This window comes from Lipophrys pholis, assembly GCF_963383615.2.
Source record: "Lipophrys pholis genome assembly, chromosome: 5".
Classification (NCBI taxonomy): Eukaryota; Metazoa; Chordata; class Actinopteri; order Blenniiformes; family Blenniidae; genus Lipophrys; species Lipophrys pholis.
In genome coordinates this window covers 25114044-25129892 of record NC_137628.1, presented here as the reverse complement: position 1 = coordinate 25129892, position 15849 = coordinate 25114044, and the positions used below count along the sequence as shown (strand labels likewise).

The following is a 15849-nucleotide window of genomic DNA, read 5'->3' as shown; positions in this document are numbered from 1 at the left end:
GTGGCGTAATGGGGATTGTTCCACTGCAGTCAGTAGAAGGAGTTAGTGTAGTAGAAAAGACACACTTTTGCCATTCCAACATGCCAGAGAAACCGTTGCTGTGACACAGTGGAAACTAGCACAGCCCAGCAGGCCCTGCAGAGAGGCTCCTTCCACTGCACCCAAAACAAAAATTAAAGCAAGGACTTTCTAAGCCAATAAAATGTTTGTTTGCTTTTTTTTTCTTTTGGATCATGAATAAGTACTTTGATTGTGAAGGCATCTGTTGCAGAGTTCAGGTAAGAATACATACCTCTTGAAGCTGTGGCTCTTTCTTCTTTGCCGACATGTTGAGAAGTTTTTCCAGAGAGCTGTAGTACTTCTCCGTTTCTTTTTCATACTTCTTTCTTTCCGCCTAAAGGAACAGCACAATGGAAGAATCAAAAAGGTAAACCGATTCATTTTTGGAGCAAAAGCAGTGTTTGTCTTGAGCATCATTTTCGATTAATGTTCCATTTGAAAGAAAAACTTTTTCACTTGTCATGAGGATACAGTACGAATGCCAACCGATCTACCAGGACCAACGAAACATATCAGAAAGAGGTTAATAAAGCATCATACATTACCCTCACTGTGCCGAGCTGCTCCTTCCTGAACTTTTCCAGAGGTTTCATCAAGGTTTCCGTGATGTTTCTCATCTATAGAAAGAATACATCTTAATAACTTCTTGTCCCGACACTAGATGAAACACGGCTGTTTTTTTTTTTTTACATGTTCGTGGCTTTTGACTGATGAATTCTGATGCAAAGATTATGTACAGGGACTTCTCAAAAAAATATGAATATCATTGAAAAAAATTATATTCCAACCACAGCAACGAACAAGAGGTGTTGAGATTTTTTATTTTTTTTTATTTCAATAATTGGGCTTTTGTTAAAAAGAAAAGAAAAATACCAGATCATGTGAGGTACTCATATTTCAAAATACTTTATTTTACAACATTCATAACAGAGATTGTAAAATTACATGTAATAAAACAGTATTGAAATTGTTTGTGTAATACATGTGAATAGAAAAAGGTTTGAGTGATAATAAGCTTTTCCTTATATTCAATCATTTTTTTTAGATACACTTGTTTAACTGTACAAGTCTTTATCTCATGCTATTCCTGAAATAGTTTTTGTAATTTGATTCAACAGTGTATTTTTTTTATTGACACTTTATAATTAAAACCTGCAAGTTCTCAGTTCAGACAAAACTATATCCACTGACTAAACTAGAACTGCTAGATATATGGTCCATTATCCAGATTAATGAAAATGTTATGAAATATCTATAGTAGTTAAAAAAAAAAATCTATATTTTCTTTTATATAGTACAGTTTAGATTGTTTTTCTTCCGAAAATAGTCATTTGTGTTTTTTCGCTCCACTGTAAATTCCCCAAACTGTAGTCTTGCCTGAATTTTGTGCGTTGTAACGTAACTAACTACTGTATGAACAGAGATGGAAGAAGTCTTTTAACTCATTCCTCGTGCGTTTCTGCGCTGCTGAGCGCAGGACATGTCTCTGCCTGCAAACCCCATGCTACTTTTCCTTAGTGTGCACTGTGATGTCATCACCCTGTGCTGAGGAGTGCTGAGCCGAGCGTGTGCTTACCATTATAATCTGAGCCTGGCACTGCAACAGTCACTTCAGTGAGAGACTGATGATGGGTTCACTCCCTCACCTCAGACGCTACACACTGGCATTATAGGAGGATGGCTGTTTATACAAAGTCACAAACACTGAAAATTGGGCACTACTAACTTTTGACCAGTTATCCACCCTACTGTTTTATTTATTTATTTATTTTTTTTATGATAAAATGAGGAGCTTCAACAGGTATTTTAAATAAAAGGTTGATTTTTGTGGTCTACACAATCTATTTTATTTATTTATTAATTTATGTGCCAATAACAGATCATGCAATGTGCCTTGGTATTTAAAGCTTATGTGTGAGGTTTTTAAGCACTTCTGTCCAGTCCGCAGCCACACCCGAGCAGGTGATGAAACGGTGACCCTTAGACACAAGCCAGGAACTGTTTAAACACTATTAGCTCGAACACAGCCACCCAGAAGCTGGTTTGTACAGCCCACTTGGTGCTGTGGACATACTGTACATTAGAGAAAATTATATTATGAATGTTGGTCTGGATCTCTGGTGCATGACAGAGTCGGACATTAATAGACACAGGCACCTAATATGGGCAGTAATAGGTGTAAGCTTGCATTCACATATAAACAGTTTCACTGCAAATGCCGCCGGCGGGTGCACAAAAACACACCCACCCCCGCACACATAGGTATTTTCCCCTGTCTTTCAAGTCTAGACTGGTTGTTCTCACCATGAGCTCTCTTTGGTCTTCTAGGTTTTTGAGGAATGAGGAAAACTCTTGCAAAGACTCATCTGGAAGAAAACAAAGTTAAACAATGTGAAGTGATTAATTCGGTCTCAGTCTGTCTCCCATTCACATGCAGGCTAATCGACCAACTTTGAAATTACACTGGCGCAGGTGCACAACAAGACCTGCTCCTGGTGTCTAAATACAAACAAACCTGCAAATGAACATTTACACTGTGAACCTGCTGTGGATATCTAACCTAGTGATTAAGTTCTTCTGCCGTGCGAGGTGCCAAACCCAAGACTCACCGATGCACCTCTCGTCGTCAGTCTTTGCATCCCCGATGTACTCAAACTGGAACTCTCCCAGGCACTGGGCAAACTTTCGCTGTGCCATCCCAAGCTCTGAAAGAAATTGTCAAAACATTGAAACTTAATACAAAATATCAAAGAAGAGGCTGAAGGTAAAATGAAGTGCACGTCAACAGTTTCACTTGTACTTTATTAAATGAACACATCTTGAAAAACAATACTAATACAGTTACAGGTCATTTTTATGCTACGATACTGTCAAAATGATTCATCATGAATTGTCTTACAAAGTACGCCTGGTGCTTACATCACAGTTAACCACATTGCAAACATCCTGCTCAGAGACAGTCTGCCACATCCTGCTGTGTAGCAGGGCCTGTGTGCACCAGCAGGGCAGGTACCACTGGCCGGCGCGACATACACCAAGTTATATTTAGTCTTCAGTGTGCAAATCACACTTGGCACATCAAAAAAAAGGTGCAAAGAAATGTTGAACTCGTATAGCAAAAGAACCCCCAGCAAATCTTATGGGGAAAGGTTTTAGATAAAACATACAATGCAGTGTTGAGATATAGCAGCTCAGTCCACGGTATTCTATTGGTTTAATTCTAAATACAACCAGATTTTTAAGGAAGTACAGCATGTGGTTTTACCACATATTCCTACCAATGGAAAGAGCCTCAATTTACATTGTGGAAAACATTTAGACATAATAAATAAAACAATGACCATATTCAATCAAACAGCACCAACAAGGAAAGATCTGATTGGTTCCAGATGATTCCAGCAGAGTACAACGATCCCAATCCTATAGCCACATGTCGGGGTATACAGATTAAATAGGACATCATGGAAGTAATGGCACGGCCCCAACCGTGTCCTCATGTCAACTTCATGGAGTCTGTTTAGAATTACATAAAGAAACAGAAGAATTTCAACCAGCGTACATCTCTGTTTTAGGCTTTTTAGACAACCTTCATGCCAATACTTAATTTCAGGGTGTTTTTACTTTATAAAATGTAAAACAGTGTTGTGTATATTTAGAGCAGCAGTGATATCCATACAAGCTAGGACGTTACACAGTGTATCAACAAAACCTACAACTTTAGATCATCTATAATGAAATGTTTCAACACCACACGGATCCATCTCAAAACCATCTATTCAGTTGCATTTCCATCTTTAGCTACTCTCTGTATCCTCTTGATAGTGTGTGTATAAATGCTATGGATTATATCTACAGTAGGACCGAAAGCCCAAATATGTAAGAGAGGAATGGAACGCCGTCTGCCTGCACCCAGCACCCAGCACACGGGGCACAGCTTCTGCTGCTGTCGTCTACTTCAAACAGTCGGAGAATCTATTGCTGGTCACATGTCAACGCATCTATACGATCCCCAAGCACACAAAAGAAGTATGAAAACAAAGCACCTCCAGCCAGGTCCTCCAGCCAATTTATCACGCCACTACAGGAAGCTAAGAAGCTGTTTGACACAATGGCAGACTTTGTGTGTCACATTATTTAGAATAGCTGGGTTCTGTGAGTGGGCCTTCATATAGCACATGGAGGAAGTAGTGTATTTTCTTGTTGGGGAGGTAAGTGTTGTTCTTAAGGGATTCAGAGTAAACCAAAAGTAAAACCAAAATAACAAATTAAATGCAAACAAGAAGAAAATCACCTTATCTTTCCCCAGGCTTTGAGCAAATGCAGTCTAATTGCAGTAATCAAAACACAAGGATTCATGACTTGTTTATGGCTAATAATAGATCATTGCTCACAGACTGCTGCAAGACACTGCACAGGCTAACATTAGAGCATTAATCAAAAGTGGAGAGAGTCTAACATCTTCTTTTCTTGTGGCACCATATACTATCGTGTCATGTCGGGCAGGAGTGTGGAGTCAGATGCCTCTTTAAAGAAAGTGTTTTAACAAAGGCACACAAAGGATTTGAGAGGAATATCTAACTGTCAGCCAATAAACTTCAATGAGCTACTGCAAGAATTCATTAGACAGACATTTAGAGTAATAAATATAGACTGTAAATGTGTGTCACCCACAGAAAAGTAATAACTCTACTTTCTGAGTGCGTTTCCGTCACAGAGAGGACTTTCAAACTCAAGCCGATGACTGCAATGTGGGACCGTTTAAGTATGGGTTATAAGCAATATTTTATAAATAACCGTTGTAACAAATATAAGTCCGACACGTCAGTATTTTGGAAGCAAACACCTACGTACAGAAACGTAGCAATTTTCCTTGAGATGAAGGTAAATCTGAGCGAGAATCAAAGCCAAACAGGCAGCCGGGATCCAGTCCATAAAAGGTGACTGTGGTCAGTCTCGCCTGGTCCTTAACGTGCAGTCAGTGGAACAAGTGCAGACAATACGGATCGTCCTGCAGTGAACAAACTCTGATAATCAAACAATATTACACTAAGATAGCATCCAATACTTCTGACTGGACAGGTTTGACCCAACATAACCTCTGTAGTGCCAATTGAAATAACAACTTAATACCAAATAACCAAACTCACAGTTGTTGGCAACTTTTTCCTCCCACTTTCCAGAAGTTGTCGTTTTAACTGCAACTTCTCAAAGACAGTTTATTCAGAAGAAAACATCTTTATGAAACATTAATAACCAACAGACAAAGCAGTTGGCAGATTACTTAATAATGAAGAATAATCAATAGTTATAGCCCTGCAGTTCGCCATTGCTCATAGGTTCATTGCGTACCTGTCAAGCACTGTATAATGAAAGGGTACAACCCTGGAGCAGAACGAATCTCAAGTTATACCAACAAAGTGGCACTGTCTCACCGTGTGGTCACAGGACTGAGTTCAAGCCTTGTTCTGCTTCTTTTTTCTTTTATTATAGAATCATGTCAATGAGTTACGCCAATTCTATGGAATGACAATATCTTAATTCAAAGGTTCAGTATTAGTTTGACAATGGTTAAATTGACTTAACTTGTATGAAGTCTATTTAAAACTTAAAGACCAGTGACCTTCAACTGTTCACTCACAAATGCTGATGGCTGCTTTGCACAATCCTGGCACACCAAAACACATCGAACCGCTCTACCAGCTGAGCACTAATTATTACTGTGTGGAAGAGCTGTGTGACGGAGAGGAGAACTGCACCCCATCAGTGTCTGATTGATTTTATAAAATCATTAACATAATTACAATGACTAAAGTTCTGGTGAGCGCAACAATATTGTCTTACATGAACTCCGTTGTGGCGCTGAAGTCAAAGAGACTGTTTTGACATTCAAGTGAAATCCTCAATACTCTCCTGTTTACTGACTGAGCACCTCAATAATTCTTGATTAACTCAGTCCTCCTCACAGCACCATCAAAGCTGTCTGACTCTGCATAACTAAAATTAGTTTGTTGGTTGATCATATAATTTGTTTCGTTGCTGCCGTGTTACTTCTTATATGGATTTCTTTAAAGAACAGGTGTTAGGCCGAGTTCTGCTTGGTTTGCAGAAACAGACCAAAAATAGGACATGTGCACCACCATTTGCCTTCCAACTAACCGATGTAACTCCGAGCTGAAATTGATGAATCAGTCGTTACACGGACCCACACATTGCTGGCAGCTCAGCTAATGTCTCACAGCAACATGACAGCCATACACAACAATACAACATGCACAGTACGTTAACTAATAACTGCATGAGGTTCTGATTTAGGAACTTGCACAACGCTCATTATTACTCAGAATTTCTCAATAGAAAGTGTTATATCTGGAACTGCCCACATTTCTGTCAGTACTTCTCATTTCTTGCATTTCCTACAGCGTGATAACAAGACTGTTGTTATTGTACAAAACAGTAAATTAATTTTAAATGCGTATTTGGTAAAACACCAGCATTCCAATGGTGTTTGCTCCTGTAATGATCTAGGTTTGAATATCCAGTTTCAGTAAGTCACTATTGAGGCCGAGCATCTGGATGTAAAGATCAGCCATCAAGCAGATGACAATTCATCTCAATGACTATATAAAAAAGTGTACCAACAAATTGGATCGGTAGGAGTTGGGCTACATCAAGCCTGTTATGTTTGTGATTAGGAGGAGGTGTCCTTCATCCGATACCATCAGACCTTCGTTCAAATAGTGTTCAACAGCTGCTCACTTTGTATTTACAGAAGATTGCTCAGCACAGATTTCAAAGTGATTTATTTAAAGCCCATATACTGCCAATGGGCATCGGCGCAGTAACATTTTGGATTTAACTCAGTTTGTCTTCACACGTTTCTCTGTACACACATATATCTATATATCCATCCATCCATCTTTTTCTAACTTGGCTGCATGAAATCTTGGGAAAACTTTGTAGCCAAAGATCAAGTTGGACAGGTCGCCAGTCCATCAAAGACCCTTTGTCCACCAGGTGTCTGCAAGACAATACAGCCCAGCTGGCTTATTGATGCTGATATATTTTTAACAGATCCATCAAAACACTGCTCATAATATTTGCAACAGTCCGCTTTTAAATCCTTTCGCCAAACTTTTTATACTGAAGCAGCTTTTCTTCAGAGGAAGGAGCCAGAAGGATTTTGTAATGAAACAGGGTTTATGGTCCTTGGTTGTTGTTGGTCCTTTTGGCTCTACATTTTATATCTATCTTTGTGTTTTAAAAAACAGGTTTGTACAGCAATTTAGATTATATTTTTACAGACATATGAAAAGTAATGGACAACTAAGTTTAGTTCTTTGCAAATATCTGGTTAGACACCTAAAAGACTCAAAACAATATAGAAAGGTAGTCTGCAACATTCTCGCAGTACAAACATGTTGTGACAACATTACACTGGACCTTGGCACACCTTAACGCAGCCTGCACACACTTTATAAAGTCTGACATAAGGTCCGGGCAGGATCCAGTGTCAGTGTGTAGTAAAAATATAATGCTGAGGGTCACGTGTTGGTGTTAAACTGAAGGATGTGTCTTTGCAGAGCTTCGGCTCAAGTCCTTTCATTTTTAGGGGTGGTCTGGATAACAACTTCTGTGCTTTCGGATATTCTGGCCCAATTAATGATGAATATCCGAATATTTGGCTCGCGCCAATGGAGTGCTTGAGTTCAAGACTACAAGGCATGGGAAGCTGTTTAACAAGTTGCGGGCACGATTCCGAAATCCTCTACTAAGTGACATAGCACAGGATTTGATACAAAGTGGCAATCCTGCAATTTTGCAGGAACCTGAAGGTTTTTTTTCTTCCTGCCTAAACAATGCATTTTATCATGCGACACCCATATTCTGACATTCTTTTGTTCCCCTCCTTTACCTCATCTGTATCCAAGAACCTGTCATGTTTGTATTTGCTGCCATGTTTTTGTTTTTCATGTTTGTCATAAAAGTTGAAAGTGAATAAAACATTGTTTAAAAACATATAGATAGATTATTGTGAGCAATATTACGATTTACATTTGAGCCATTTTTCGAACCAGCAGCGTTTATTGCTCCATTGCACAATGTAAACATTATACATATTTCTTCAGTGCTGAACTTTTCTCTCCTTCTGAATTCCCTTTTTAAACTTTCAGAGCAACATGCTGCATAGATTGTTTTTGTTGACATGCACACAAACCCTGTTACTAGGGGAAGACCGAATGTAGGCTTGCATCTCTGTGGATAATTAACGTGAACTCCAGGAATACTGATGTCAATGAGCAGACTCGCGAGCTCTTTATTAGAGCCATATGCGGGAGCGGTGCACGAATCACACCCATCCATGACCTGATTACATAAGCTGCAGTCATGTTTAATTCACTGCAGGGTGGACAGCTAATATCAGACCAAGCTGGGGTCTTCATTACATCAAACATGAAGAATGCATGCTATCCGGTTACATGGGGCTGCAACAAAACAGGCAACATTTGGGAGGGGAAAAAAAACTGCAACAGCTTTGTATCCCTGTATAATGTCAATTCAGTTTTCAACAGCACTGATCAACTGCATACAATCAGAGGAGCAATAAACAGAGCGGCGGATGAGAGGTCTGCGTAACAGATTGAAATGATAGCTGTGGTCCTAGAGGGAAGAACTATCACAAGATAGAAATACCACACACACAAGGGCACACGCAAGAGTCCGAGGCTGAGGCTTCGCCTCCTTTTTGCCTTTTAAAGCAAGGCATTTCAGAGCAAACCTGGGAACTGTCAAACTTGGCTAGTTTCTCTGCGGAGCAGCAGAGACCCCAGTCTGCTGGCTTCAAAGCATGAGTCATACGGACCAATAAGGTCCGTAATCAACAATAAGCTGCACTAACGTGGCCCAGTTTAGGATTACTCTTTGTAGTAATCAGCTACTGATCTAGTTTATCTTTATCGTCAGTGCTCTAACAATGCTCACAACTTGCTGCTATCACTGAGCTTGAAAGGGCGTATTTCATTTTCATTTGTCCACTTAAACCTTAATGTTCTACAGTCCTGCCACATGACATGCCCAGCACTACGTGTGGATGTTACATGTGCCACCATCAAAATGAACTGCGTAGATCGAAGAGCAGGACTTTTTTTTTTTAATCAAAGCAGGAAACAAAAGGTTGGATTATCTTGTGTGCGTTTTCCCCAAAAACAAACCATGAAATGTAAGTTAATGTCAAAGGTCCGGTGCAGAAGAAGTCCACATTGGAAGTATTGGCGTTTGTCGGAGGGTTGTTTGTTATGATTTCTACAGTCTCATCAGATGTGCCACTTAGGTCAGGACTTGCCGAGTCCAGGCCTTCGACGTTTGCACGCCGTGCCTTTCCACAGTCCTTCCTGTTCCACTCTCCCGACTTTTCCAGGCACCACTAGCCGCCCACCTTTGCCCTCGACAGGGCCGGCCCACCCATCCCATCATGTCCCAACCCCTAGCTCCCTGCCCGCAGAGCATGCATTACTTCACTCATGACTTCCTGCTGATGCTCAAAACAAGCGTGCAGCGTGAGGCCGCTCTGACCAGCATCCCAGCAGCTGCTCATAGATTCATTACCGAATCTGAGAGTATAGGTGTAATGTAACAGTTGATACTGAAAGTGAAAGGACCTCATGCCAAAAAAGGAGCTGAAGAAACTCTGCCATGCAAAGCACTTTTATTTGTGGAGTGAGAGATAAAAAGCGTTCCTCCCATATGAGTTCACGTCTTCCGCTAATGCGATTTTAATGAAAGATTGTGATGTGGCTCTTGGGCAGAATCGGTAATTTGATTATAGAGAGCAGCCGTGAGCCAAAGCACATCATGGCAGGCTACTCTTAAACCTGCCTGCCACAGAAACACAGACCTTTGCACGGTTGGGTGCTTCTGTGCAACTAAAAGTTTAAAAAAAATTAGTTTGAAACATTGATATCACAAATCATAGGCTTCAAGTCATTTCACGAGTCCATTGGTCAGTTTGCCAAAGGAAGTCCTGCTGGCCCTGCGTCTGATGGTAATTCAATTTTACAGAACAGAGCCACAATAACAGAATGCGCAGGAAGCAATATGGAACGAATGGAGCTGAAAGCCAGGCTGTCACAAGGCTTCGCTGCTCCGAAAAGGGAGAGCTCAGACCGTGTGGATGAGCAAACAACACACCAATGTGTTTGGTCAAGACAACAGTGGGGTGTGGTTGGTTGAGAGGGTACAGACAGGACACAGTTCCTGTGGAGGAAACCCTCGGAAACAGAAGCACATCTGCGTGTTGCTCCACTTGTGGGCACTTCCATGTCAGGGCTCTCCGGCCCCGGGGCCCCGCTTCCAAGCTTCCTCTCAGAGCCAAGGACTTTCCGACGTGGGACATCCTCCCAGCTGTAGTAGCAGAGTCACTGACAATCGCATGTCAAATGGCCAAACGGCAGATCGGGCTGAGGTCAAACATCTCATCGTGCAGCTCCAGCATCTCCTGACAGTTGTAAGCAGGACTGAATCTGTCGATAAGCCGCTAAATCAACTGTTTTCACAGAGTGCTGTATCACACCGTGAAGCAGATAGTGGTCGTCATGTTTACAGGATCACGAAAGCTTCGCCTCCCAAAATCAACGCTGTTCATCACAAACAACACATGAGTTTATCTGGCTGCGCGAGCTTTTCATCTTCACAAGTTGCACACCACAAACAAGCAGATTTAGAGGAAGACAACTGCTGGTATTTAGTGTGATCTCTGCGAAGAGGAGAACCACACATTCTCACGAGACAAGATAGCAGTGTGATATCCGTGTGATGAGAGTGGAACTGGAGCTGAGCTCCACCCCGACACTGGAAATTAACAACACCTTACACCTTACTTAGACTCTCACTGAAACTACTGTCTGACGACTGGTTTAGTGCGATCCTCCGCAGAAAACAGTGCAGACTTTAATAAGACATCGTTGTGAAATTGCAATTGTCGTTTCAGGAGGTTTCAGGAAGCGTGCACATTCAATGTGATGAAACACCCACCAGCCTACATTATACACACACACACACACACACACACACACACACCAATGAATAACAAAGATGTCTGTGTACTGAAGAGAAAACGTATATAAGAAAGAGGTGTGATCACTGATCCAGATCGGACGCACCTTCAGGGCCTGAACCTTCGAAAGTTGCAAGGCTACAAGAAGTTAATTCTTTCCTGCGTCTTCAGAAACTACAGTGATCATCACACAATTTAGACGAGCGCATCACATCTCCATAAGCTAAATTATGGGATATTGTTCCCCCCCAAAAAATTACATAAATTGGTAAAAATGGTGCTCACTCATATTTGCGCTGTTCATTTATCGTCCCAGCACTATATTTAACACCAGTGTTAGGACTCAAAGGCAACACTGGGTGCAGCAGACTCATCAGTCCTGTTTGTGTGATTATACCCAAAACAGCCAGAAGAAACTTTAAATTTACATTCAGTTGCGGGAGCAGTTGGCCGTTTGTCTGTGTCTACTGTTGCTTTAAGAGTGTGAATTCCCAGCGAGAACAGTGATGAGCAAATGTCAAAAACATTCAGAGGTTCAGTCAACAGAAGGTTTGCGACACACTCAAGACACTGACGCTCGGAGAACCTCATTAATGTCAGCACAACGAAACGTGACCATCAGTTCCTTCCCGAAAACTCAACTTATTTTGTAATAGTCCCAAAGGGAGGTCGCGACCCCAGTTTCCTATTCCTTGTCACATTCTCATAAGTCAGATATTCAATATAGTGTGTTGGGCGGAGGTGGAGCTTGGAGCAGAAAAGTGACGGATACTTCTAACCACAGTCCCATAAGGCGTGAAATCCAAGACACGGAGCGTCCCGCTGAAACAGGACCCCGTGCATCAGTTTACCCCGGCAGAGCGGTGCATCATTACCCACTCGCCTGAATACCAGAGTTCACCATAAGGCTCTGCGGAGGTTGTGCTGGTGATTCCGCACTGCTGGAAACAATAAGCAGGACATATGGAAAATCGTGGCAGGTAAACAGAGGGGCGTTTATTCCCTCCATGCTCCAAAACAACTGTGTTCTTGAGGTATTTACGCTCATGAAATCAACAAGCATGAAAGTATCATGTGATGAAGGAGCCACTTTGGGGGGAGTATCCATGACGACAACAGAGGTCAAGAGAGAATAGATGGACCTGCTCAGGCATTGGAACACAAAAAAGGAGGAGATGGGCCAGTCTGGGTTTGTACTGTCTACCAAAAAAACCAAAAAAAAAGAACCAGATAGCACTGATCACTGAAACTATTGGTGAAGACTGTTTTGCTGAACTTGTCAGACCAAGAAGCTAAAAGATTGCACATACCATCATAATGCCTTCTAAACACCCAGTGATTCAATATGGTGATAAAGACTAAAACATGCCATGTCATGAATCCTCACACTGAACTCAAATGCACACATGAGGGTGTTGGTTTTTTTTTGTTAACGTGGCAAGAAAAGTCATTATGACAGTAAAAACATGGCAGTGAACATTTTATAGTTCTGCTCCTGCACAAAAACAACTTCAATACAATTAACTCCGGCTCGATGTGTCACACTAAAAAAAATAAAAAAACTGGGCTTGTCACCCACAAAGATGTCGGTGCTGAAAATCCCCGAACCGAACCGGCTTGAACAAAGATCCCTGTGTGTGTTCGGCAGCACCTCCACTGAAACCGAAGCCATGAAGAATTCACGTTGTCCTTCAGGCAAAATGAGAGACATACCTGAGCACCTGGGAGCCTCTAACCAGCAGCACGGAGGTTGAGTCAACGTGGATGATGGTCTTTAGAGGGCCACAATAACAAGTCCATAATAAAAACACAGCCTGGTTCATAACGTCACATCCATGCAACACTACTCCGGTTTAATTGTTGGAGCTTTTGTGAAGTGGTTTGCACTCTTGCCTCACAGCAATAAACCCCTGGTTTGATTCCCGGCCTCTCTGTGTGGAGTTTGCATGTTAACACAGCGGATTCCTCCTCCCACAAGTCCAAAGTCAATCGCATTGGGTGAATCGGTGCCCTCATATGTGAATGTGTGCGTTTGCTCTCTTGCACCCTCCAGAACCTCAGCTGGGATCTGCTCTGGCAGCCTGGACTGGGTGAGGTTGTACATAAGAATAATAGACTGCAGTCTGAGGCGGGTTAAGGCAACATGGGGGATCTCCTGTGGTGCTTTTATTGTGTTTGCTCACACTTTTCAAACAAGATTTGAGAGTTCAGTGAGATCGCAACCCAGTTAAGAAGTGGGCTCTTCCAAAGAGAGGAACAAAAAAAAAAAATCAAGTTATAGACCCGAATTTAGGATCAACTGAAGCCAAAATGTCACGTCCAAAAGCCTTAATTCAGAATCTGAGGAGATAAACGCTGAAAGTTAACAACAGAGCAGCGTGAAAACAATAAGGGCAACAATCTTTGCACTGACACCGATCCACCTCCACTCACGTTTGGTTGCGTTGATGAGGTTCTTTCCATCTTTGTAGAGCTCCTTGATGAACCTGTTGGTTTTGTCCAGCTCCGCTTCGTGCGCCTTGATCTTCTCCCTGAAGCCGGGGCTGTCCAGATAGCACTCACTGAACTCCAGCGGGTGTAGTCCCATGTCTGTCTGTCGGTCCGTCCGAGGAGGAGGAGGAGGAGGAGGGGGGACTTCAACGGCGCGCAAAAACCGGACAAAAAACGCCGCTTGCTTTGTTGAGTCAAACTGAGAGCGAACTCAAAAGCCGCCCCTGTCAGGAGTGCACTTTGGGGGGTTTGCCTTCCGAGGTGCTACGTGAAGTAGCGGCGGCGGCTAGCCGCGGTTAGCATGGCAACTTCTGACACGCGCGTGCTGTCAAATGAGAGGAAAACGCGGCTAGAAGGTAACGCGGCGGAGAGGTGGCGGCGACGCGCTCTCGGGTGGAGCGTTCATCGGAAGACGGTTTCGCTGGGGGTTGTGGAAAAAAAAAAAAAAAAAAAAAAGGTCACGGCTCTAGCCTTTTCCCTTCCTCCATGGAGCTCCAGCAGGCAAAGTGACAGATTGAGAAACTCTGCTGACATCTGCGTGCGCGTAGCGAACTTCCATCAGAGACGATTCGCCGCAAGATGGTTCAGTCAGAGCTGCTTCCGCCTTCGTCCTTGCAGGCTGAGACCACCGAGACCACCTGGGCGCAGACGTGCAAAAGCACCCCCAGACCCTCAAATAAACCTGGCAGCCATGTCTCTTTGGCTTTATGTCTTTCTGTGCTTGCTTTAAATCTCCATGCTCAGTTTTTAATAACAACAATAGAGTCCATTACCAAAAATGCCAAATAAATGTATTTTAATTTGGCCGAGGTCGTAACTCAGATATTGTGCAGTCCGCATTAAACTCCCCATGCTGTCCCCTCTTGCCTGTCATGATCTACTTCCCTCATTATTTTAATGGCAAGTCAATGATCATACAGGCACTTGGACTTAACAGACACCTTGTGACTTGTCTCTTTCAACTGATTCTGAGTGTCCCAGATGCCCATCATTTTTATTTGTCATGTGTCAACTAGTTCTGGCTGTCAAATAGATGTCCAGACCACAGCCTGGACAGACGGAGATGTCTTGGACATCTATGGAACCCAGATCTTCTTGCTGCAAGGCAAGTGCACTAACCACTGATCCACCTGGACTTCAATGAGTCGTTTGGATTAAAAATCTGCATTTAAAAAAATCCATGTATTTGATTATGCAGTATTTTTAATGTATTAATATACAAAAATATATTTGAAATGGAAAATGTTGCTTCTTGTTTCAATTATTGACATGGATTGAAATACAACCATAAACCTATAAATTTGATAATCTTCTTTAATGGAGTCCGACTTCTAATATTGACATCCATGTAAGAGTTGGGCCACTTTGATGATCGTCAGAGTCACAAAAACATCAGGGTGCTTTGAATGTAAAGAAAGAAAACCCCAACTAATTTAATACTTCAGTCAGAGTTCCATTGTGGTTCCAATGAGTTTTCTATTAGACAAGTGAAACCATACCCGAATACGTTCACACTCGACATTGTTTGCCTAAAACCAAGTTGTACGTTGGGGTTAGATTCCAGATTTCCTTTGTTTTCCAAATGAACTTTATGCCAATGGTTGATCCACTGACGTTTTTGTGCATAACAACCGAACGGACCTGCTGCATAAAAACTTAATTTCTGATTTTCCGCATACAAATGTCAAAAACTAAACAGTGAAAACAATGACGGAGAAAAATATGCAATATAACAAAGCTAAAACGACCAGTTCCCATGAATGTTAACAAGTTTTACAAGTCTCTATTGCAACTGAAGTTGATAGAGAAGCAAGGCTTAAGATGCTCAATCAGAGCATTCTATGAAGACTGATAAAAGATCCTATCTGCTAAAGTCCATGAAATGTAGTCTTAACTTTCACAGTCAAAGTTACACTTCAGGAACTTTCACTTTTACCTGTAAACCTAAATAGATCATTGTGTTACAATTCCCACCCACCTCCTCTGTTGTGGAGCTTCTTTGCAATTGTGTGTTTAACCAGAGCACCGAAAGAACGGGGAAAGGTCTGTAATTCGTCAATAACAATTTGAATCCTTCATTATATACAGTAGCTGATAAGATGAAATAGTAACTTAACAGTGAAACCTATAAAATCAACAAAGCAAGCATGCCCCCCCCCCCTTTGACTTCTCCGAAATATATCACCTTCTGCAAGAATTTTGAAATAGTTGAAAATTTATGAAACTAAGCAGAAAAACATGCATGTTGT

At 41.9% G+C, this 15849-nt stretch overlaps 1 protein-coding gene across 2 annotated transcripts in view; it reads right to left on the bottom strand.

Moving 5' to 3' along the window:
• Positions 1-14163, bottom strand: part of arhgap10 (Rho GTPase activating protein 10) — a 47276-nt gene extending 33113 nt beyond the window's left edge. For both annotated transcript variants that reach the window (XM_080463347.1, XM_080463348.1), the window contains exons 1-5: positions 13544-14163; positions 2670-2765; positions 2365-2426; positions 606-677; positions 293-394 (exon numbers count right to left, since the gene is read on the bottom strand). In XM_080463347.1, coding sequence (XP_080319473.1) covers positions 293-394; positions 606-677; positions 2365-2426; positions 2670-2765; positions 13544-13697 — 486 coding nt within the window. In that variant the 5' untranslated portion in view covers positions 13698-14163. The remainder of the gene's footprint in view (positions 1-292; positions 395-605; positions 678-2364; positions 2427-2669; positions 2766-13543) is intronic.
• Between the last annotated feature and the right edge of the window lie 1686 nt (positions 14164-15849).